The sequence below is a fragment of the Metopolophium dirhodum genome, chromosome 6 (assembly GCF_019925205.1).
Source record: "Metopolophium dirhodum isolate CAU chromosome 6, ASM1992520v1, whole genome shotgun sequence".
Taxonomy (NCBI): Eukaryota; Metazoa; Arthropoda; class Insecta; order Hemiptera; family Aphididae; genus Metopolophium; species Metopolophium dirhodum.
The window spans coordinates 38808791-38832337 of NC_083565.1; the positions used below are offsets into that span (position 1 = coordinate 38808791).

General features: G+C 27.9%; 1 protein-coding gene across 1 annotated transcript in view; it reads right to left on the bottom strand.

Annotated features, from left to right (window-relative positions):
- Positions 1 to 7048: 7048 nt before the first annotated feature.
- LOC132946770 (uncharacterized) overlaps positions 7049 to 23547 on the bottom strand; it is a 35457-nt gene continuing 18958 nt past the window's right edge. Inside the window, exons 11-22 of the mRNA XM_061016832.1 lie at positions 21579 to 21718; positions 20942 to 21131; positions 14690 to 14760; positions 14243 to 14474; positions 12906 to 13039; positions 11951 to 12146; positions 11748 to 11887; positions 11520 to 11685; positions 11187 to 11431; positions 9750 to 9822; positions 9314 to 9525; positions 7049 to 7382 (exon numbers count right to left, since the gene is read on the bottom strand). Coding sequence (XP_060872815.1) covers positions 7272 to 7382; positions 9314 to 9525; positions 9750 to 9822; positions 11187 to 11431; positions 11520 to 11685; positions 11748 to 11887; positions 11951 to 12146; positions 12906 to 13039; positions 14243 to 14474; positions 14690 to 14760; positions 20942 to 21131; positions 21579 to 21718 — 1910 coding nt within the window. The 3' untranslated portion in view covers positions 7049 to 7271. The remainder of the gene's footprint in view (positions 7383 to 9313; positions 9526 to 9749; positions 9823 to 11186; positions 11432 to 11519; positions 11686 to 11747; positions 11888 to 11950; positions 12147 to 12905; positions 13040 to 14242; positions 14475 to 14689; positions 14761 to 20941; positions 21132 to 21578; positions 21719 to 23547) is intronic.

Genomic DNA, 23547 nt, shown 5'->3' on the forward strand with positions numbered 1-23547 from the left:
TAAATAAGTAAATATATAAATTACTTTATTCACAATAATATCATCAAATATACTTGGTAATACATAGGCTGACTGACCGTTTTCGCTCAGAATCGTTTTTCTTATACAATGATATTATATTATTGAATTTAAGTTTAACTCCATCCATTACAGTGACCCACTTGTAACTTACTGTACAGGAGAGCGACATCCACTTACCCACCTTTTTTTTATTTTATTGATAATTAAGCCCGGCTAGTGCATAGTCTACTTATAATAAAAACAAACTCGTCTTCTTATTGTTTATTATTCGTTTTTATTTGAACAAAATGTACCTACAGACAACCGGTAATATACTCAAAATCGTTGTTTTATCGATCGCGTGCGGTATGGGGGGGGGGGGGGGGGCAAGCACTTAAGGTTTAGACATTAGAATCATGCTTTGGCTTTTGCATATCATAGTCTAAAAATTGTCGTAATTAAATGCATATTTAGGTACTTTAATTATATCAATTATATTCATCATTTTATATCTCGTTAAATCTAGGTATTATAGCAGTATGACCTAATGACCTATACATGTTTAATAATATTTCATTATTTATTAGGTAGGTACTGTTGTGAAATAGTATTCAAGACCTTTAATACATAAGGCTTTATTAAACAAAAACGTGGTACACATTATTACACAAAAAACTACATGACATTACAACTTATATAATCATGAAATAGATAAAGAATATAGTAAAGATATAATAAATAAGAATATAATAGATAAGATAACAATATTACTTTATCACAGGTGCCACTAAAATTTTTTTCCGTATCCTTATTTTTAAACCGTGATGTTTAATGAGTAGGTAATAAGGTAATTAGGCAGAAAGTTAGCTAACCTAACCTAGTTAAGAGGACGTTATGCCCGCAAATGTACAACATAGCAAAAACTGCTTTGTCACGGGAAATAACCGAGAACGCTACTACAGTCATAACTATAAGAAACGAAATTTTCATCACATAAAAAGGAGAACTTTGGCTATGGAATATCATTTTTATTTTTTCGCTATTGGAAGTTCAAAAAAAGTTATTAGAGTTTGAAAAACACAAAAAAATAATGGATTTTGAAACAATAAGAACTTTTGTCGTATAAGTGATATCCAAAAAAAAATAATAACGATATTGCACAGCCAAAGCTGTCATTTATATGTGGTGAAAATTTCGTGTCTTGGTTATGTCCCGCGCCAAAACGTTTTTGCTGTGCCGTACGTGTGCAAGACGGAGCCATCATAATAATATGCGGGTGCCACGTCATATAGTTAGCTAACTTAACCTACTTAAGAGGACGTTGTACCAGCAAATGTACAACATAGCAAAAACTGCTTTGTCACGGGAAATAACCGAGAACGCTACAGTTTTAACAAAGAAACAACATTTTCACAACATAAAAAGGAGAATTTCGGCTATGGAATATCATATTTATTTGTTCGCTATCGGAAGTTCAAAAAAAGTTATTAGAGTTTGAAAAACACAATAAATAATGGATTTTGAAACAAAAGAACTTTTGTCGTATAAGTGATATCCAAAAAAATTATAACGATATTGCGCAGCCAAAACTCTCCTCTATATTAAGTGGTGAAAATTTCGTTTCTTAATTATGTCTTTGTCATGTCCTTCTCGGGCTCTTTTTCCCGCGCCAAAACGTTTTTGCTGTGCCGCACGTGTGCAAGACGGAGCCAACATAATTATATGCGGGTGCCACTACGTCCTCTTAACACAACCGTACATGGTCATCTCGCGGTCGTAGGCTTAGCGTAAGAATCCTACACGCTCTGTTCACGCCGGATGTCCCTTACATATTATATTTATTATTATTGTGGTGTGGTATTCTTTTAAATAACAACGCAATTCCTGCACGGCAATACGGATAGTTATATTTTAAATGCACATAATTCATATTATATTTATTGGCGTGCGGCAAGGCAAAACCCAGGGGGGTGGACCCACCCCCCCTCCTCCTCTGACTTATTTCATAGTTTTATTTTTAAAAGTTTCCCTGAAATGTTTATCGAAACGTATTGATTAGATTGATTATTTATTATGAGATTAATATGAGACAATATGACTATACCATAATTTAATTGGCATAATAATAATTAATTGACATAGGTACATTGTAAATATAAATTTAAAAAGGTGGAGCAAGTGGCTGTACAGTAGGTTTCAAGTGGGTCACTGTAATGGATGGTGTTAAACTTAAGTTCAATGATATAATATCATTGTATAAGAAAAACGATTCTTAGCGAAAACGGTCAGTCAGCCTATGATATTACTAAGTATATTTGATGATATTATTGTGAATAAAGTTATTTATACATAACCTATTTATGTGAAACTTTATTTTATATTTTCAATCCTTAGCTATAATAGTTGAATATCTAGTAATTTTTTAACTACAAAATAATTATTAAATTTTGTCAAAATTGAAATATAAATATTTATAAAAAAAAATTGTTTCTATCTATTTTAATATTTTTTAACTGCTATTGTAACAATACATCAGAAGTATTGCATTAAATTTTCACGCTTTTTTACCCAACAAGTAAAAGTTTATTAATATTTATGAAAAATAAAACTAAAATATTGAAAACCCACAATGTCCGTAAAAAGCTCAGAATATTTTCAAAATTGTATGGTGTATAGAAAATGAAAATATAAACATTCAATAAAATTTTCCTGTAACAGTTATTCGTTTTTGAATAACAACAAAATAGCAAAATCGCTACATGAGAAATCAAGTGAATATGCAATATTGTAAAAATATAAGCTTCAACGCTCATAAAAATTTAATTTGATTTGCCTGGGGAAATTCGTTTTTTGATAGTGGTTAGACAAACTTATGATATATGAATAATCTTGTAATACATTTTCAAATCTCAGAAATAAAAAGAAAAATTTTTATGAATTTTCAACTCAAAATAATTTGCTAATTGTCGTAATTTTTCCATATTTTGTCAAGATTTGAAATTTAAATGCGTATAAAAAAAACTGTACGTAAGGATTTTTAATATTTTTCAAATGTCATTGTAACAATATGGCAGGAGCCTTGTATTAAAATTTACCAAACAAATAAAGTTTTATCGATATTCATAGAAAAAAAGACTAATACAATTGGAAACTGAACAGTTCAAACAAATCAAAACATTTTGAAAATTTTATCGTACATAGAAAATTCGAATACAAACAACCAGTCAAAATGTCATGTATAAACGTATATTTGTTTTAGAGTTACACCAAAAACCAAAATAGATTTTGTCGAAAACTGATGTTGCACAAAAATCCCCGTTTTTCCTTAATATATATGTTGTTTTTCCCAGCGCTTTTGAAAACTATTGAGAATCTATTATCCTCCCGAAGCACCAACTAGATTCACTTTCCCTTCAAACAAGATACTGTTGCAGAAAATCGAAGCAGTTTTACTTTACTTTATGACAGACACAAAATAAAGAAAAAAAAACACACATTACTGTAAAATCAATACATTTATCGCTCTGCTCAGAATCTAAAACTAATAATATATAATATATAATATCTAATGTGTCGTTTTTAAATACCAAGTTTTAGAAACACTGTGTTTTAGAAAATAAAACTTTAAGAATTTCAATTTTTAGAAATATTTTTATTGTTTTTACTGTTTACTCGTGTAATGTATATACAATGTTTTCTAATAATTCTATAATAAAAAATAAATATAATAATTATTAATACTTAAGATTATTAGCAATAGCTCTCATAAATTCATCTAAATTATAATTAGAATCATCAATAATTATGCGTTTACATATTTGCAATAATATGTTATTATTCCGTGTTTCATTGTACTTTTTTTTCTCTTGAGTACTTTACATTTCAGCCAACAATTTATAATAATTTTGTTTAATACTACGTAGGTATTTGGTACGATGTACGGCACAGGACTAAGGCTAACTACTTTTTGATATTTCTCGTATTCGATCAAATACAAACTAATTATAGATTTGAAAGTGTATCATTTTACAAAAGAAGACAGTATTTTATTTTTGAAAACGCTGTATTTTGATGTATCTTCTTCCCGATAAAAATTTTTTTATATTCTATAACAACATTTAAAATATTTCTAAAACACATATTTTTTAAAAGTTTCATATTCTGAGATATAGATTTTCTATATCTTGTGATTCTAAAACTCGGCGTTCTAAAACTTGGTTTTCGAAAACATGCACCAAAATCACCTTTTTTTTAGTCGTTCACCTTTTAGGTGACCGAATTTGTCATAAGCAGTTTCATGCCCTAGTTGAAAATATAGACACTGAATAAAATGCAACTTTTATTATTTATTTAAGGCTTCAAATACAAGGTTTATTAATCTACAATTGTTTACATAATTTGGTTACTTTCAATTTTAAACAATTTTTTTTCTGTCTATTCTGTTACTAAAAAATCTAAAAATATGCATTAACAATGTTTTTTTATAATCATTTTAAGTTCAAATTTAGACGAAATTAGTTATTACATAGAGAAACATAGATTAAATAGTAATTACATAACCGAGAATAACGATTTTTGCTATTTTTTTGTAATTGTATAATATGAATTCAACCTACCGTATTAATAATAAGTAATAACAATATAAATATAATATAAATTCGTTATTCGTAAGCAATGATATTATATCATTAAATTCAAATTTAATACTATTCACTCCAGTGACTCACTTGCAACCTACTGTAGAGCAGAGCGACATCCACTTATCCACCTTTTTTAATTTTAATGTTTTTGAATGAAAAAATACATATTTAATAATATATTTTTTTCAAAAGAGTAAATTTTCTTCATATTTCTCACGGAATATTATTTGGAGTATTTAGATCTATTATCTATAAAAACCAAATTGTTGAGTGATTTATTGTTTATTCCTTATCCATATTATTTTAAGGACTGATATATTGAAATAACCATTATATTATTATACTCTATTGACAACTCAAGACCAGAAACCACACGGTGTATACGTAGTGAATGGTATAATATTGGTATTATCATAACATTAATTAATGATAACATTATAAAAAATTACTATGTTTCTGTAATCATCTGTAATACACGGTGGCGACCGTCGACAACAACCTTTACGAGTGACGTCGGTTGCTGACTATCAGCGACTGTCACCAATCACAGAGCACCAAAGTTCGAACGTTCCGACGACTCAGTGTGTCTCGACTGTAGTCTGTATGCGTACCTATATGCACTATTATAATTAATATGTTTTCGCAACATAAATTGTACGCGTCTAAGCGGTCAAACTTAAATATTATAATAGACAATAAACCAAAATTTTGCTACCAGTACAATATTCTACAACAGCTATTATTGCGTATTTGGTAAACAAGTAGTTGTATTAAAATAATGCACATAAGAAATAGCCAATATTATGTAGTGCAATCGTGCAATACCTAGCTATAAATACTCTAAATTTGCGTGCGTGTGTGTAAACACTGGCAACTATATGGATACACCCCGGTATTTTGCTCGCAAAATATAATAAATACTTGCTAAACTGCTATTCAAAAATATTATATTGTGGTACACAAATAAACGGAGGGCTATAATAGTGCGGAAAATATAATATGCCCGGACCGTACTACCGCGGAACGTATTCATACGGACCGTATATCGCCGGAATCTGAAAACTAAAAACTGTATTCACACGGACCGTATATCCCAAGAACATATTTATCCGGAACGTATATCCGTTCCGAAAAGTATTCATAATACGGACCGTATATCGCCGGAATCTAAAAACCTAAAACCGTATTTGTCCGGAACGTATATTTCCGGAATATTTTAATTCCGAAACGTATTCATCCGGACCGTATTATTTCGGAAAATATTTATCCGGAACGTATACGCCCGGATCGTATAAACTAAAATACCTATTAACGGCCTAAAACCTATCGCGAACCGACTAAATTAGGTACTTACTTGACAAGCACTGTCAAAATCTCAACTATTTAGACATGACGTGTCGTTTATTGTGACATTTTCACCACTATAACGCAACGAACGATTATTATTGTTTGATACCAAAATGTAAAGATATATTTTGTATAAGCATTTATTATATTATATTATCTTAAATTTGATGTATAATATATTAACTAGTATATTATAATTATTGTATATGTAATATACACTACTTGAATGCAATTTAATCAAAGAAAACAAATACTATTAGGGATTGAATCGGAAAAAATAGAGAAGGGGTTATAACTATATATAAAAAAATGTTTGTCCTTTATGCATTCCTAAGCCGTTTATTTGATTGTGATTAAATTTGGAGCAGGGGTAAATTAGACCTTGGGAAAGGAGGTGGGCTACATTTTGTCTTGAAAAATCGTAAATAAGAGGTCCAACCCGGGGATGATTTTGAGATAATTATTATTTTTCTTTATAAATGGTTGCTATTGGTTTTAATAATAATTATTATTTTTATTAATGTGATAAGCCTGTGTATTTTATTACACAATATATTGAATTAGAACCACGGTCTCATTGGACCAATTTGTTTGCATTTTTTGATACTTTGGGGTTAAACTATACACCACGCTGGGTCCAGGATCTACTGCAGCGGTATAACCTACCTGATAATATACAAATCGCATAATTACAAAAACCTAGCAATAGCAATAGTCCAGCTATAGTAAAATTATGCATATATTTTAAGTTATATATTATAATAAAAAGTTCTCACCTGCCAAATAGCATTTCAAAAATGTTCTTACGTAATTAATTCTTTAATGCGAGAAAATAAATAAAGATAAATATGGACAAAATGTTATGAACATTATATTATTTTAAGGTGCTTTTTTAATATTTATAAAATATTTTAAGATTATTATCAGGATATTATTGTACACTCAACAAAGTTGTACCATTGAGAAAATGTTCTGTGTATAATAATATATCTCTTTATTAATAATACAATAACATTATATTATAAATATTTCAAATGTAATACAGTTATAGTGTTATTAAAATATCATGTTACTAAATTGCTGTCCAGGCGATCGTTGTTTTATCAATATGTGGATAATTATTTTTCGTTAAGTACTCGTGAAATGATATAATACCAAGATATATTTTATGATTAATTAGTTTATTTACTTGATAAATGATACTATGTAAGTACTAAACTACATTATTAATTTTGTATAAATGACAAAAATATATTGTAAATTCATTAGTATGTCAGACAAAACTTAAATAGTTGGAGTTGTGACAGGCAGTCTAGACGGCGAACTGTACCATAGTGATTTGGATACAGACAAAACTCCGATTGAATATGTTGACCCGGGTTGCAGGCCAGTTATCTGTAAAATAAATAAATAATTTACTCAGGTGCTAATTTAGGCAATAAAAACTACAAAGAACAAAGTTGTACATATCTATTTTTTTAAATACCTACGATCCTAAAAAAAGGTAGGCACCATAGGTATACTAGATACCTACATACAATTTGGTATTGTTGACTTATTTCCACTACCAACCTATCAAAACTATATACGATGTACAACAGCATGATTGTGGCTATCGACAACAATCGTGACGTTATAAAAACATTCTACTTTGACAGACTTAAAGCTACAGGAAAAACCGAAATCGACGTGTCTATCATCGACAGTGGCATGACCATGCACTCGAATTTTGGACTGATGACCGACGACTCTACATCGACAAGATACGTGAAGCGTCACTCAAACACGGCTTTTCAGCTTTATACTTTTTTAAACTCTAATAACCGCATTTGGATTTCTCTGTCTGGTATCGTCTTACACCGCTGATAACTGACTTGTTAGACACTCGAACACGGCTTTCATATTTACGTTTTTCGACATTCATAAAAGCACACAAGACTGGACCGTATCCAAGCAAGTGAGAGACTGCGCTGTGTAGTGTCATGTTTCATATTATACTTTATTGGGTAGGTATATTTGCAAAATACTATATTCACTTTTTGTCGTCCATCGTTGTGTCCGCAATGACCTGAACTTCCTACGTGTGCTTACTGGGTATTCTGATTATGTTTATATATTCTATCTTGGTGACTAAGTGGAACGTCAATCGGTTTTTACTTAAGGAGACTGACTCGAACACGGTTTTAAACTTTACAGGTTATCAACGTGGTACAGGAGTGACTTGTTTAATTTGAACGACATTGGTTGAAATCCTGAAGTCAGTAGTCAATCTCAGCGAGTTACACACTTACACCACCATAGTTAGTATATTATATTATATTATTATTTCTGTACGGCTATACTAAGAATTATTTATATTCGTAGTCATATATCTACTGACGCATGGCACTCGGGGTCACGCTCTACTATTACCTACTATTATTTCGACGAATACGCACTAGGTACTACTATTACGATTATTACAATAATCGTTGCGCGCTCGCTCGCGTATTATTATATATGAATACGTACGCATTATGTTATTATCTATATACATAATATATAGTCACAGCTCGTTAAAATGGCATAATGTATGAATATTTCACTATAACAATAAAGAAACTATAATATCTCTGTTACTGTGCGCCTGTATGAATTAATCGTTGAACACAAATTCATTTGCTTAAAGCACCCGGCAACGATGCCATTTCGTCCTCAAAAATACACTCTGCGGGAATAACGATACCGCCTTGTAGAATCAACCAAATTTAATGATTTTTTTTTTTTTTAATTGCTAGAGGGAAATATTCTACAGCCCACATCGATCTCTGTTTTTCAATATTTGATTCTAAAACTTGATAATATGTCAAAAAATTACAAGATAAAAAGCATTATTTTCAATTTTGTTAGTAAAATTATTTTAAATAAAATACAAAATCAGAAATTGATGCGGACTGTAGGAAGTCTTTTTCTTTAAAATAAAAAAATAACCATCAAAATCCGACAATTCTAGAAAGCCTGAGAGTTATTCCCGTGAAGTGATTTTTTTCTATATAATACACCCTATCACCCCCCCCCCCCCCTAAATAGGTATCGAATAGTAGTAGATTAGTGGAAAAGTATAATAATTAAGGTGGCAGCTAAAATATAAAATTTAATTTTCAAATTTTATAGAATTGCGGAACATTTTAAAAACTGGCACAGGGACCCTTAAAGAAAAATATTATGATAAGGCGTTAACAGATTAATATTTTTTTTAACTCGCACCAATGTGCAAATTCCTAGTTAAATAACTACAATTTATATTACTACTGTGAAATATATCATCTTCGTGTAAAATACATTACCGTGTAATTATACGTAGGTAGTTCTTCATTAACCGGAATTTCTGTTGGCGTAATGCTAACACAACACATATCCATGTCATTTGATGAAATTTCTTCGACGTTTATAATGAACATTTTCAATACACCGTTGAATATCCATGGAATATCCCACTGGAGAGCTATTGTAGTGCTACCAATTTCAGTCATTTTTAAATTCATTGGAGAATCAGGTTCTATATTTTGTGCAATAAGCAAATAAACATAAACATATTATAAGCAGATCAGTAGTTTGTAGTTACTATAGTTAGTCTTAGTGCCTACTGTATTATTACATAGTAGTTTTATATTGTTACATAATATTATTGTATAACTATTTATTATTTTAATTTAATTTAATCTTAAGTCTAGGTATTTAAACTATTATCGGTATAAGGGTAGATCGTACATAGGTACTTACGTCCATCGATGCTGTTAAAAGATACAGACGAAACTTTACCACCTTCTGGATAATCTATAGACTTTGGCCTTATCTAATATAAAAGCAAGTACAACTCGTATAAATATAATTAATTTCGTTAAAAGGATATAATTTGTCTTCTCTCTCAGACCCTTCCGAACATAGATGAAATACATTCACGTAAAAGGGTTTTTTTGTGATTGTTTAGTATGTAATCTTAAAAAAAAATCACCTTTTCAAAAAATTATGGAGGATAATATTTTTGAGGGTACATATGAGTCGTATGACTATCGGTTTTAAATTGTATTATAATTTGACTTTATATTCGACTTTAAAAATAAATGTTGTAGTTATGTTTAAATAGATATCATGTTGTTTTATAACAATAATATTTAGCCAAAATGATATAATATATCATAGACTCAAAATTATTATTTTCTATAATTTTTGAAATAAATGATTTTATTCTAAGAAAATTCAAATATATATATAAAAAAATGGTTTAACGAATACGTATTGTCTATGTTGAAGTGGAGCCAGAGAGAAAAAACAGCTTTTTCAAAATTAAGTTAACGGAATACTGTATGTATGTATATGTTAAGGTGAATGACGACATTTGGTCAATGTCAAATTTCTTCTTAGATGTAGACATTCACTGGTGAATGTTGACATGCACCATCTGTTTTTAGTGAATGTTAACATGTTGTAAAAAAAGATGAATACCTAGTGATAAAATAATTTTTACAAATTAACTAACCATAAGTTAGGTTAGACTTTCCCCTTAAACTTGAGAACGTCTTCAACACATTTGTTATATTTTTCAGTACTCAAATAAAAATTGTTGTCTTCTCTTTTTGTACTTAATATAGCGTTAAATTTTTCGTAAAAAACTTCTCGTATGTTCTCCATTATACACGTGAACAATTAGTAGGTAACTCGAACGTATCACAAATTCAATCAGTCACAACAGTCTACCTTTTCGTTCGTGTAAGCAAGGTAAATGAAATACGTCGACACTGGTCGATATAAACGTATTTTTCATCACTACTAAATTAGGTACGATGACTGACGTATCGCCAATTAAGCGATTAAGCAAAAGCTTAGTGTGTGTGAGAGAGAGAGATAGGTAGTGGGTACAGGCAGACAGACAGATACCGTAACGTTAAATGCCTAAATGTCTATGATAATATTATATAGATCATTAAACACACCGTTCGATTAAATATTGTGTGAACAATATCATATCTATAAATATTTACTATCTTAACGTATGACACGATAACGTCTCTACTCCAATTTTAACTAAAAATGTCTAACATTCACCGGTGACTGTTGGCAAATTTTTAATATTCATTCAAAATGTTGACATTCACCTTAACATATACATTAATAATATGTGGCTAGAGGTAAAAGCCCTCTATCCACGTCAATACGTACTTTAAATGTGTAGTTGTTGCTCATTTTACTCATATTATAAAACGTATGACAATAGTATTCTGGCCACGCAGAGCATTTCTGCGGTGGTATGATGGAAACGTTTTTCGTGTTTATTAAAGGATTCTCATCAAACGAAACTATAAATCCGTCTACATTTGTGTCTTGTGAATATCTCCAGCGAAACCCTGCCATACGATTCTTTTGACTCTTTTTATAAACAACTAAATCTTCTACTGGTTTTAAATCTAAAAATTTGTAAAGTAAAAACAAACGTAAGTTTCGGTAACATAATATTAAGAAATTCAAACAGTTATACGATCAGAGTCCACTCACTTTCTAATTTAGTCGTAACATTGGTGAGTAGAAAATGTTCTGGATTATACCCAAAGTGTGTTTTTATAAATACTTTCAGTTCATAAGCTGTGTTTGATTTTAGCTCGTTAAAGGTAATGTAATTATTTTTCGTTTCTCTTATTTGTAAAATATCATCAACTTTATCCTACAAATAGATTTATGAAATTGTATTATAAAAAAATTATATTTATTATTTATAGAAGTTACCTTTAATTCTACATAGAATTGAGATAAAAATCCATTTAGTTTTGAGCAATTTTCAGGATCAAATTTCCACTGAATAAATATAGAGTTATTAGTTATGCACATTGGATGATCAGGATCTAAGATTGGTTCAGTTTTGGGATCTAATAAAAAATATTTTTTAAATAAATATAATATATTCAACTATGATTTGATATATTTTTTACTTGATGCTGGTGTTAATACATCAATTATATTTTCTTGTTGAGTAGTATTCTTGTCTTTAACGTCAACCAAGACTTGTATACTATATTGAGAATTCGGCACTGTATCGAAGATTTCATAGTTGGTTCGATTAAAAATTGTTATTGACGTCCAATTTTGTTCTACTTCTCTTATGGAACAGCTGAGAATTCTTTTCACCTAAAATGTAATTTTTGGAAAGACAGTTCTAATTAAGCAACCTATGAGATTTTATTATTTACTTTTTCAAAATGTCTTTTTAGCGCTTTTTATTATAATAATGTAAAAATAAATAAGTCGGACGTACTTCGTTTGGAAGTTATCATTATATAATCTTCTCAAACTATGGTTTTTCCAAAATGTAAATTTTTTTTTAAAAAAAAAACACTGAATTAAATATTTTTATTTTTAAAATGTATGATTTTTTAATATTTAATTAATTGGTAAAATCAAAACTTAATTTTAAGTTTTTGAACTGAAATTAAAATGAAGCCAAAATGTATTTTAAATAACTGCATAAAACAAATATGTTTGTAAGTTGAAAAATGTTAAAAGTTAAATATGACAGGTAAGTTTTGATTTTACTAAACAATTAAGCACAAAAACTAAAAACCACATTTTGAAAAGAAAATTTAAAATATTTAATTTTAAGTATTATGTTTTAGAATTGCGTATTTTATAAAAATCATATTTTAAGATGTTTCTCACGCCAGTTTTTCTCGCTAGGTTGTAAATATCGAATTATTATTCATTCCAATATTATATATAGATTATGTATAAATAGATATATAGGCAAGTAATAGGTATTTAAATTAAGTACTTATGAAGGACCTTTACAGTTCATATGAATGAATAATTCATAGGTACCTATTTATTATTATGTAGATAAAATAATTATTACTATTTGAATTCTTAAATAGTTGTGCTGAATAAAATTACTTTAAATTTGATGACTGATGTTACTGGTTCGTTGACTGTAGTGGAATGTTGATGAGAATTTACTAGTATCCAGTACACTTTGATTTTTCCATTTTCATATTTAGTAGAAATATTTTTTATTTGAACGTCGTTTTCTATAATATTAAGAATGAAAGTACAATTATTATATTTAATGAACGATATTATAATTTATCAAGTACTTATAGGTATTTATCATTATAAGTAAATCTCTCTTTAAAATATTTATTACTATAAAGTATGTTTATTAGTTCATTAATTGTATGAGAGTTCAAGATGCAATATTATGTATAATGTCATCAGTGTGACCTAAAGTCCAAAGTTTTATTAATTAATTGTTATGGTGCAACTTTTTATGGTATTTTGTAAGGATAACTTGTTGCTCATGTATCCGTTTGCTGGTACGCAACTAGCCCAATTCTTGACAAGCACATTTTTGCCTTCATGCTCTTGGCGTCGACTCGAGTTTCAGCGGAGTTCAATGGTTCTATTTCAGTTGAACCAGTTCCATTATTTATCGTCACTTCTGACAAGGTGGAAAATAACGTTGGTGGCACATATTGTTTTTTTTTTGTAAATATTGTTCAAGACATCACACATTCGTGCTACTAACAATAAATATCCCAGTTCTAAGTTGTCTTTGCTTAATTTTTATAAATTGTTATTATGTATATCATGTATGTTATTGTATTTATATATTACCAACTATGTAATTGCCGATTGGCGTTCATTAATTAAATAAATAAATTTGTCGACACTAGTGTTCGGGTTGTAAATGTGATATTACCAGTGTTTTCCGTATGTGCGGGGATCACACATGTTTATTTTTATTGTATTAAATCTTAATTACGGATCCCAGCACCTCGTGTACCGAATTATTTGAGTAAATGCCTAGTGGTACAACACATATTTATCATTATATTGATACACAATTTGTAGTGAGTGACCACTAAACACTGATCATACTGGTCAATATTATTAGTATTATTTGTAAAAAATCTTTACTAAAAATCCAGACTACCTAATGTATTACATGTTTTTGTGTCAGAGCGTGGCAAGACCAGCTGATTGATTTATTAATAATTAATAAACAAATCGGCTAGTTTTAATTTGTATTATTGCTATTGTCGTTAGTACCTGCTTTCATAATAAAATGTAGTACATTAGTAGGTTCTTAAGTATTTTAAAGTTGAACACTAATTTTACATTATGACGTATCAATTCTAACATAATATAGACAGAAAGTATTAATATATTATAGGTATAAAGAATTATATTATATTAAATAAATAATATTTTAAATAAAAATAAATATTTACTTGTTATAACAGTAGTGATTGAATAAATAGGAGAGGATGGCAACGTCCCATTAATTGTCAAAGGAGTTAATTTTATGTTATATTTAAAACCCGGAAGAAGATTATCCAAAACGTGACCACTATCTGTACTTGATAGTATTTGTTGTACATCAGATATTTGATTTTGAGATTGATTTGACATTAATGTCAAAACATATTTCGTAATATTGCATTCTAGTCGATTTGAGATACTCTGTACATTTTATAAAAATAATAATCTGATTATTGAACAATTACGAATAATGTATTTTATTAGATGTGTAAGTATTCAAATTCTTAATTTGTTAGCTATATTGTATGTATATTTTGAACAAGCAAATTAATGAAATGTATAGTTGAAAGTAAATTAAAAATAATAATTCTTACAGATGCAAAATTAGCTAAATTGTTCTTTGTTTTAACACTTACTATATTCCATGTTATGTTGACGCTTTGTATTCCACTCATTAATTTTATGTTATAATCAGTAATTTCTGGTTCTAAAAAATGTATTATATATTTTTCAGTGTCGTAGACAGGGGGGGGGGGGGGGTATTTATTCATTATTTCGAAGATAAATCACAGGAAAGCACCGCGTACTAATATTATATATAAAAACCTGTACTTTTAATACAGATTTATACAAGTTCTTTCTTGGCCGGGGCAAGTGCAATAACTAATGAAAATTTTCAAATAAATTCCGTTGAAAGATAAAATAAATGAATGAGGATAGGTTTGAGGAAAAGATAAAATTATGTAGGAATGTGTGATAATATTATGGAAGATAATGCCTTTAGCTATTAGTGCGTTAAAAACTGAGTTAAGGAGGGAAATTAATGGACTAATTAAAGATCTTAAATTAGATATGAGTTTTGAAAAGGTATTTTATATTTGTTCTGTGATTATATTTTGGTTGTTGGTAGCTTCTGTATATGATTTGGTTTTGGTTCTGGGTTATTAGCAAGTGACTAAATATATAAATATTATATATCAAAAGTGGGTAAGTGGTTGTCCCTCTACTGTACAGTAGATTACAAGAGAGTCAATGTATAGTGGCGTATATTAAACTTTAATTCAATGATATAATATCATTGAATGAAAAAACGATTCTGAACGGAGACGGATTGCCAGTCTGGATATTTTATACTGTTATAATTTATTATAGCCTGTAAGTTGAATTGATATTATAATATCATAATTTTTATTCGTTTCTATGGTGATAAACACAGCGTTAGAAATTAATATTCCATTTTTAGCGGTTTTTTTGTTATTTGTCGGTGGTTTTTTCCCGTGGCATTAAATAATTATTGAGAAAATCGAAAACTGACATCTTTAAAGTACCATCTTGATCCAATTTTCTAAAAGATAGGATAGTATATGTTGAAATCAAATTACTCCTTCTGGTAGAAATTTTGTATACAGGATAAAAAAAAAACACCATTGCAAAACCACTAGCTTCCTCGCTTCGCTCAGAATCTAAAAAGTGTATGTGTGCAAGCACATGCGAATGATTAGTGAAACTTTTTCGTAGTTTTTAGTGATATCTGGGCCTGAAAATGAACAATCTCGCAGCAAAGACTTGAAATTTATTTATTTTATTCTTTCACTTTGAACAACTATGGGGTGATCTTTCTCTCATATACCCCTCCCATGATATTCTTCAAAGTAATATAAATAAATAAATTTGACGCATTAGGAACCTTTTTTTTACCTACATTGTTTTTTATCATTCTTATATATAAAAATAGTGATTGCATTAATAATATGAAATATATGAATATCGGTAAATAATTGTAATAAATAATTTTATCCGTGTTTGGATCTTTTCTCTGTGTAGTCAATAATCATTTCTAATCTTCTATAACCGTATACGTTTAAAAGAAAAAAATGTTTTTCACAATGTCATTGTAATAATTAAATTGAAGAAAGTGGGCAAGTGGGTGTCAGTCCTTAGCTATAATAGTTAAATATCTTCTAATTTTTTAACTACAAAATAATTATTAAATTTTGTCAAAATTTGAAATATTAATACTAATAATGGACTAACTATGGACTTGCCGGGCTTTATGATCAATAAAATAAAAAAAAGTGGGTAAGTGGATATCGCTCTACTGTACAGTAGGTTACAAGTGGGTCACTGTAATGGATGGTGTTAAATTTGAATTCAATGATATAATATCATTGTATAATAAAAACGATTTTGAGCGAAAACGGTCAGTCAGCCTATGATATTACCAAGTATATTTGATGATATTATTGTAAATAAAGTAATTTATAAACAACCTATTTACGTGGAACCTTGCTTTAAATTTTTAATCCTTAGCTTTAAAAGTTGAACATTTTATACATTTTCAACTACAAAAAAGGTGGATAAGTGGATGTCGCTCTGCTGTACAGTAGGTTACAAGTGGGTCACTGTAATGGATGGTGTTAAATTTGAATTCAATGATATAATATCATTGTATAAGAAAAACGATTCTGAGCGAAAACGGTCAGTCAGCCTATGTATTACCAAGTATATTTGATGATATTATTGTGAATAAAGTAATTTATATATAACTCATTTACATGGAGCCTTGTTTTCAATGTTCAATCCTTAGCCATAAAAGTTAAACATTTTATACATTTTTAACTACAAAATAATTAATAAATTATAAATTTGATAAATGTTGTCAAAATTTGAACTTTAAATGCTTATAAAAAAAATTGTGCCCATGTATTTTTAATATTTTTCAACTGCTATTAGAACGATATATCAGGAGCCTTATATTAAATATTCACGCTTTTTTACCCAACAAATAAAATTTTATTGATATTTATAGAAAAAAAAACTAAAAAAATTGAAAACTGACTATGTCCGTAAACAGTTCAAAAAGAGTCAAATTATTTTCAAAATGTTATGGTGTATAGAAAATGCTAATACAAACATTCAGTGAAATTTTCAAGTATCTACAGTCATTCGTTTTTTAATTACAACAAAATAAGAAAATCGTTACATGAGATATCGAGTGAATATCAAATGTTGTAAAAATATAAATTTCAGACGCTCATAAAAATTTAATTTAAGTTTCTTGTAGACATTTTTAGATTCTGAGTGAAACGATGAATGTATTGATTTTACAATGTGTGTTTTTTTTTTATTTTTTTTTTTATTTTTTTTTTTTTTATTTTTTTATTTTTGTGTCTGTGTACACGATAAGTAGTCGAAGTAATGCTTCGATTTTCGACTTCAGTATCTTGTTCGATGGGAAAGTGAATATCGTTGGTGCATTGGGGAGGTCAAAATTTTAATTTCCCAGTAGTTTTCAAAAGCGATGTGAAAAACAAAAGAAAAATTAAGGAAAAACGGGAATTTTTACGCAAAATCGATTTTCAACAAAATCGATTTTGGTTATTGGTGTAACTCTAAAACAAATGACCGTAGATGCATGAAATTTTCACTGGTTGTTTATATTTGCATTTTCTATACACAATACAATTTTGAAAATAATTTGACTTTTTTTGAACTGTTTACGGACATTGTCAGTTTTCAGTTTTTTTAAATTTTTTTTCTATAAATATCAATAAAATTTTATCTGTTGAGTAAAAAAGCTTGAAAATTTAATAGAAGGCTCCTAGTTTATTGTTTCAAAGGCAGATGAAAAAAATTAAAAATCCTTAGTCACAGTTTTTAATTATAAGCATTTTAAGTTCAAATTTTGACAAAATACGGAAAAATCACGAAAAATAGCAAATTATTTTGATGAGAATTCATAAAAATTTTTCTTTTTAAATCTAAGATTTGAAAATGTAATATAAGATTACTCATAAGTTTGTCTACCTTTATCAAAAAAAAAATGTCTAGAAGAAACTTAAATTAAATTTTTATGAGCGTCTGAAATTTATATTTTTACAACATTTGATATTTACTCGATTTCTCATGTAACAATTTTCTTATTTTATTGTAATTAAAAAACGAATGACTGTAGATACTTGAAAATTTCACTGAATGTTTATATTAGCATTTTATATACACCATAAAATGTTGAAAATATTTTACTCTTTTTGAGCTGTTTACGGACATTGTCAGTTTTCAATTTTTTTAGTTTTTTTTTCTATAAATATCAATAAATTTTTATTTGTTGGGTAAAAAAGCGGGAAAATTTAATATTAGACTCCTGATATATCGTTTTAATAGCAGTTGAAAAATATTAAAAATACATGGGCACAATTTTTTTTTATAAGCATTTAAAGTTCAAATTTTGACAACATTTATCAAATTTATAATTTATTAATTATTTTGTGGTTAAAAATTTATAAAATGTTTAACTTTTATGGCTAAGGATTGAACATTGAAAACAAGGCTCCATGTAAATGAGTTATATATAAATTACTTTATTCACAATAATATCATCAAATATACTTGGTAATACATAGGCTGACTGACCGTTTTCGCTCAGAATCGTTTTTCTTATACAATGATATTATATCATTGAATTCAAATTTAACACCATCCATTACAGTGACCCACTTGTAACCTACTGTACAGCAGAGCGACATCCACTTATCCACCTTTTTTTTGATAAAGGTAGACAAATTTATGAGTAATCTTATATTACATTTTCAAATCTTAGATTTAAAAAGAAAAATTTTTATGAATTCTCAACTCAAAATAGTTTGCTAATTTTCGTGATTTTTCCGTATTTTGTCAAAATTTGAACTTTAAATGCTTATAAATAAAAAATGTGACTAAGGATTTTTAATTTTTTTCATCTGCCTTTGAAACAATAACCTAGGAGCCTTCAATTAAATGTTCAAGCTTTTTTACTCAACAGATAAAATTTTATTGATATTTATAGAAAAAAAAACTAAAAAAATTGAAAACTGACAATGTCCGTAAACAGCTCACAAAGTGTCAAAATATAGTAAAATTTTCATGTATTTACAGTTATTCGTTTTTGAATAACAACAAAATAGCAAAATCGTTACATGTGAAATTGAGTGAATATCCAATCTTGTAATAAAATGAACTTCAAACGCTCATAAAAATTTAATTTGATTTGCTTGTAGAAATTTTTTTTTTGATAAAGATAGACAAACTTGTGAGGAATGTATTCATGTATTACTTTTTAAATCTCAGATTTAAAAAGAAACATTTTTATGAATTCTCAATTCAAAATAATTTGGTAAATTTCGTGATTTTTCCATATTTTGTCAAGATTTAAACTTTAAATGCTTATAAAAGAAAATTGTGCCCATGGATTTTTAATGTTTTTCAAATGTCATTGTAAAAATATATTAAGAGTCTTGTATTACATTTTCAAGCTTTTTTACCCAATAAATACAATTTTATTGACATTCATAGCAAAAAAGACTGAAAATATTCTTAAACAGTTCAAATCAAATCAAAATATTTTGAAAATTTTATCGTGTATCGAAAACCCATTAAAAAGTTCAAAATTATAAATTGCGGTTTTTTTTTTTGTTATTTTATGATCAAATTTGGAAGAAATTACATATTAAATAACCAAGAATAACGATTTTATTTGGTTGTAATTTTATAATATTAATTCAACCGGCTACCGTATTAATAATAAGTAATAACATTATTAATATATATTAATATAATATAAAATATCCACACCGACAAACCGACACCACTCAGGATCGTTTATACCATCCATTATACAGTGACCCAATTGTAACCTACTGTACAGCAGAGCTACATCCACTTGTCTACCTTTTAGATTCTGAGTGGAACGATGAATGTATTGATTTTACAACGATGTGTGTTTTTTTATTTTTTTTGTGTCTGTCATCACTTTTCAGGACAGTAAAAGTGCTTGGATTTTCTTCAACACTAACTTTTCTGCTAGGAAAGTGAATCTAGTTGGTACTTTGGGGTGTCAAAAGTAAAAATTTCTCGGTAGTTTTCAAAAGCGACGTGTAAAACAAAAGAACAATTAAGGAAAAACGGGAATATTTACGGAAAATTTGTTTTCGAGAAAATTGATTTTGGTTTTTGGTGCAACTCTAAAACAATTGACCGTAGGTACATGCAATTTTGACTGAATGTTTATATTAGCACTTTCTATACATCATAACATTTTCCAAATATTTTGACTTATTTAGATCGGTTTACGAACATTTTCAGTTTCCATTATTTTTAGTTTTTTTTCTTATAATATCAATACAATTTTATCTGCTGGGTAAAAAAGCTTGAAAATTTAATAGAAGGTTCCTAGGTTATTGTTTCAAAGGCAGATGAAAAAAATTAAAAATCCTTTGTCACAGTTTTTATTTATAAGCATTTAAAGTTCAAATTTTGACAAAATTTATCAAATTTATAATTTAATAATTATTTTTTAGTTAAAAATTTATCAAATGTTCAACTTTTATAGCTGCTAAGGATTGAAAATTGAAAACAAGACTCCACGTAAATAGGTTATATATAAATTACTTTATTTACAATAATATCATCAAATATACTTGGTAATATCATAGGCTGACTGACCGTTTCCGCTCAGAATCGTTTTTCTTATACAATGATATCATTGAATTCAAATTTAACACCATCAATTACAGTGACCCACTTGTAACCTACCCTACAGCAGAGCGACATCCACTCACTCACCTTTTTTTAGTTTGTTAATATTTGATGATATATTTTAAATAGGTGATTAATGTTTAGTAGATACTTACGCATACACGGAGTTTTATATTGACCATATACTATACTTTGTTCATTAAAATTCCCATCATCTGCAATTAACAAAACTCCTACCGTATATTCAGTATCCGGTTCTAAGTCTCTGATTACTTCTAATGTAACGTTATTGTTGTTATTTATTGATTGAATTTCAGAGCTTCTAAAATTATTTTCTTTTAATGACTAAACAAATAAGGATTAGTATGTATGTATGTTATAAACACATATAAATGCACCTAAAATAATTTGATAGATATTATCTACAATATGAATGGCATAATATTAATATCTATATAAGTCTACGAGTTACTACATATCAATTCAAAATTACATAAAATATATATTTTTTGGGAAGTGCTATTGATAATTGGTCATCTTTTCTACTGTAAAAATCGTAACTTTTAGAACGTAGTATATCTTCTAATTAATTTATAGTTAAAAACATAGTGTAGTGTGTGAAAATTGTTCCTGTCCAACAATTAAGTGTGGATATAATCATTTTTGCAATTTTTAAACTCAATTACATAGTACAATTTGATACTTGGAACTATACATTATTACACTACATATGAGTTGTCATCCCTTTTGTAGATATAAATATCAAACATTTTTTGTATTAATAACAATTACCTTATAAAATAATTTATAATATTTTGGCTTTATAATTTTGTCTCCACCTTTTATATTATTTTCTTGAAAATTCAATTCTATTTCAATTGTATCGTAATTGGCAAAACGCAGTGTAGGTGGGTTAATCAAGTAATGATATTCTATAAAATCAAACACATTACAATAAAGTAAGTACAATATACTTTATATTTTCATTTATAAATTATATATTAATATTTATATTTATATTATCGGCATTGTATATATAGGCACCTAATAAAATATATTTAAATCAAATTTATATTTTTTTTATGAGCTATAAGTATTTTTTAACAAAAGAACAATTAAGGAAAAACGGGAATATTTACGCAAAATTTGTTTTCGAGAAAATTGATTTTGGTTTTTGGTGCAACTCTAAAACAAATGACCGTAGGTACATGAAATTTTGACTGAATGTTTATATTAGCACTTTCTATACATCATAACATTTTCCAAATATTTCGATTCTTTTTGAGCTGTAACGGACATTGTCAGTTTTCAATTTTTTTAGTTTTTTTTTTTCTATAAATATCAATAAAATATTATTAGTTGGTAAAATAAGCTTAAAATTTAAACACAAGGGTCATTGTTTCAAAGGCAGATGAAAAAAATTAAAAATCCTTAGTCACAGTTTTTATTTATAAGCATTTAAAGCGTTCAAGTATTGACAAAATACGGAAAAATCACGAAAATTAGCAAATTATTTTGAGTTGAGAATTCATACAAATTTTTCTTTTTAAATCTAAAATTTAAAAATGTAATACAAGATTACTCATAAGTTTGTCTACCTTTATCCAAAAAGAAATGTCTAAAGAAAGTCAAATTAAATTTTTATGAGCGTTTGAAATTCATATTTTTACAACATTTGATATTCACTCGATATCATGTAACCATTTTCTTGATTTGTTGTATAATTAAAAAACGTATGACTGTAGATACTTGAAATTTTCACTGAATGTTTGTATTAGCATTTTCTATACTCGATAACTATTAAAATTTAAGTTAACTGCATTGTCAGTCAAATTCGCTGAAACGGAACGTTAATCTAAATAATATAGTATCTTAACTATTTGAAGGTATTGAAATAACGGCTGTAGTCAATTTGCACCAAAATTGACCCAAAATATATACAACATGTGTAATTACCACCATTTTTTTTAAAAATGCGTTTGTAATTTGCACCATCCTCAGGTAGTAAGAAATAGGAATTGTAATTTGCACCAAAACTAAAATCGATTATTTTTTCGATAGTATCTCGATATAGTCCCAACTTACAACTTGTTGCACATATTGTTGTAAGATTATATAAAATCGTATTATTATGAATATAAAAAAAAGTTGGCCAATTAAAATAGTTTTACATATAATAATTAGTTGTATAAACTTACAACAATATGTGTATAAGCTCAGCTATTTTATAAATAAAAACTAAGCTAAATTTATATTATGATAATATAGAAACTTGTAAGTTGGTACTATCGAGATACTATCAAAAAAATAATCAATTTTAATTTTAGTGTAAATTACAAACATTATTTTCGACTACCTGCAATGGTGCAAATTACATATCTTTAATTTGGTGCAAATTACAAACTCCCGAAACAACTCATTAGAATTGTAATTTTGAGAATCGATGTTATTTAGCTAACGTTTTTAGAGGGTTAAATTTATTACAAGTTTAGGCAATTATCTGAATTATTTTAAAAGTTAAATCAAATATCAATAAATGTTGTTATAACTAGTCATGCGGTTGATTTGGCTGCTAAAATTTGATGTTTTTTTTACTACATAAGAGCATAGTAATAACCAGGGCCTGAAACTGATTGATAAAATATCGGTTTCAGTTTCAATTAAATACCGGTTTTTAATTTTTTTGGATTTTGGTTCAATTTTTCAATACTGGTATTAGAAAATATCGGTTTCGGTTTCGATTTTATTTACCGATTTCCAA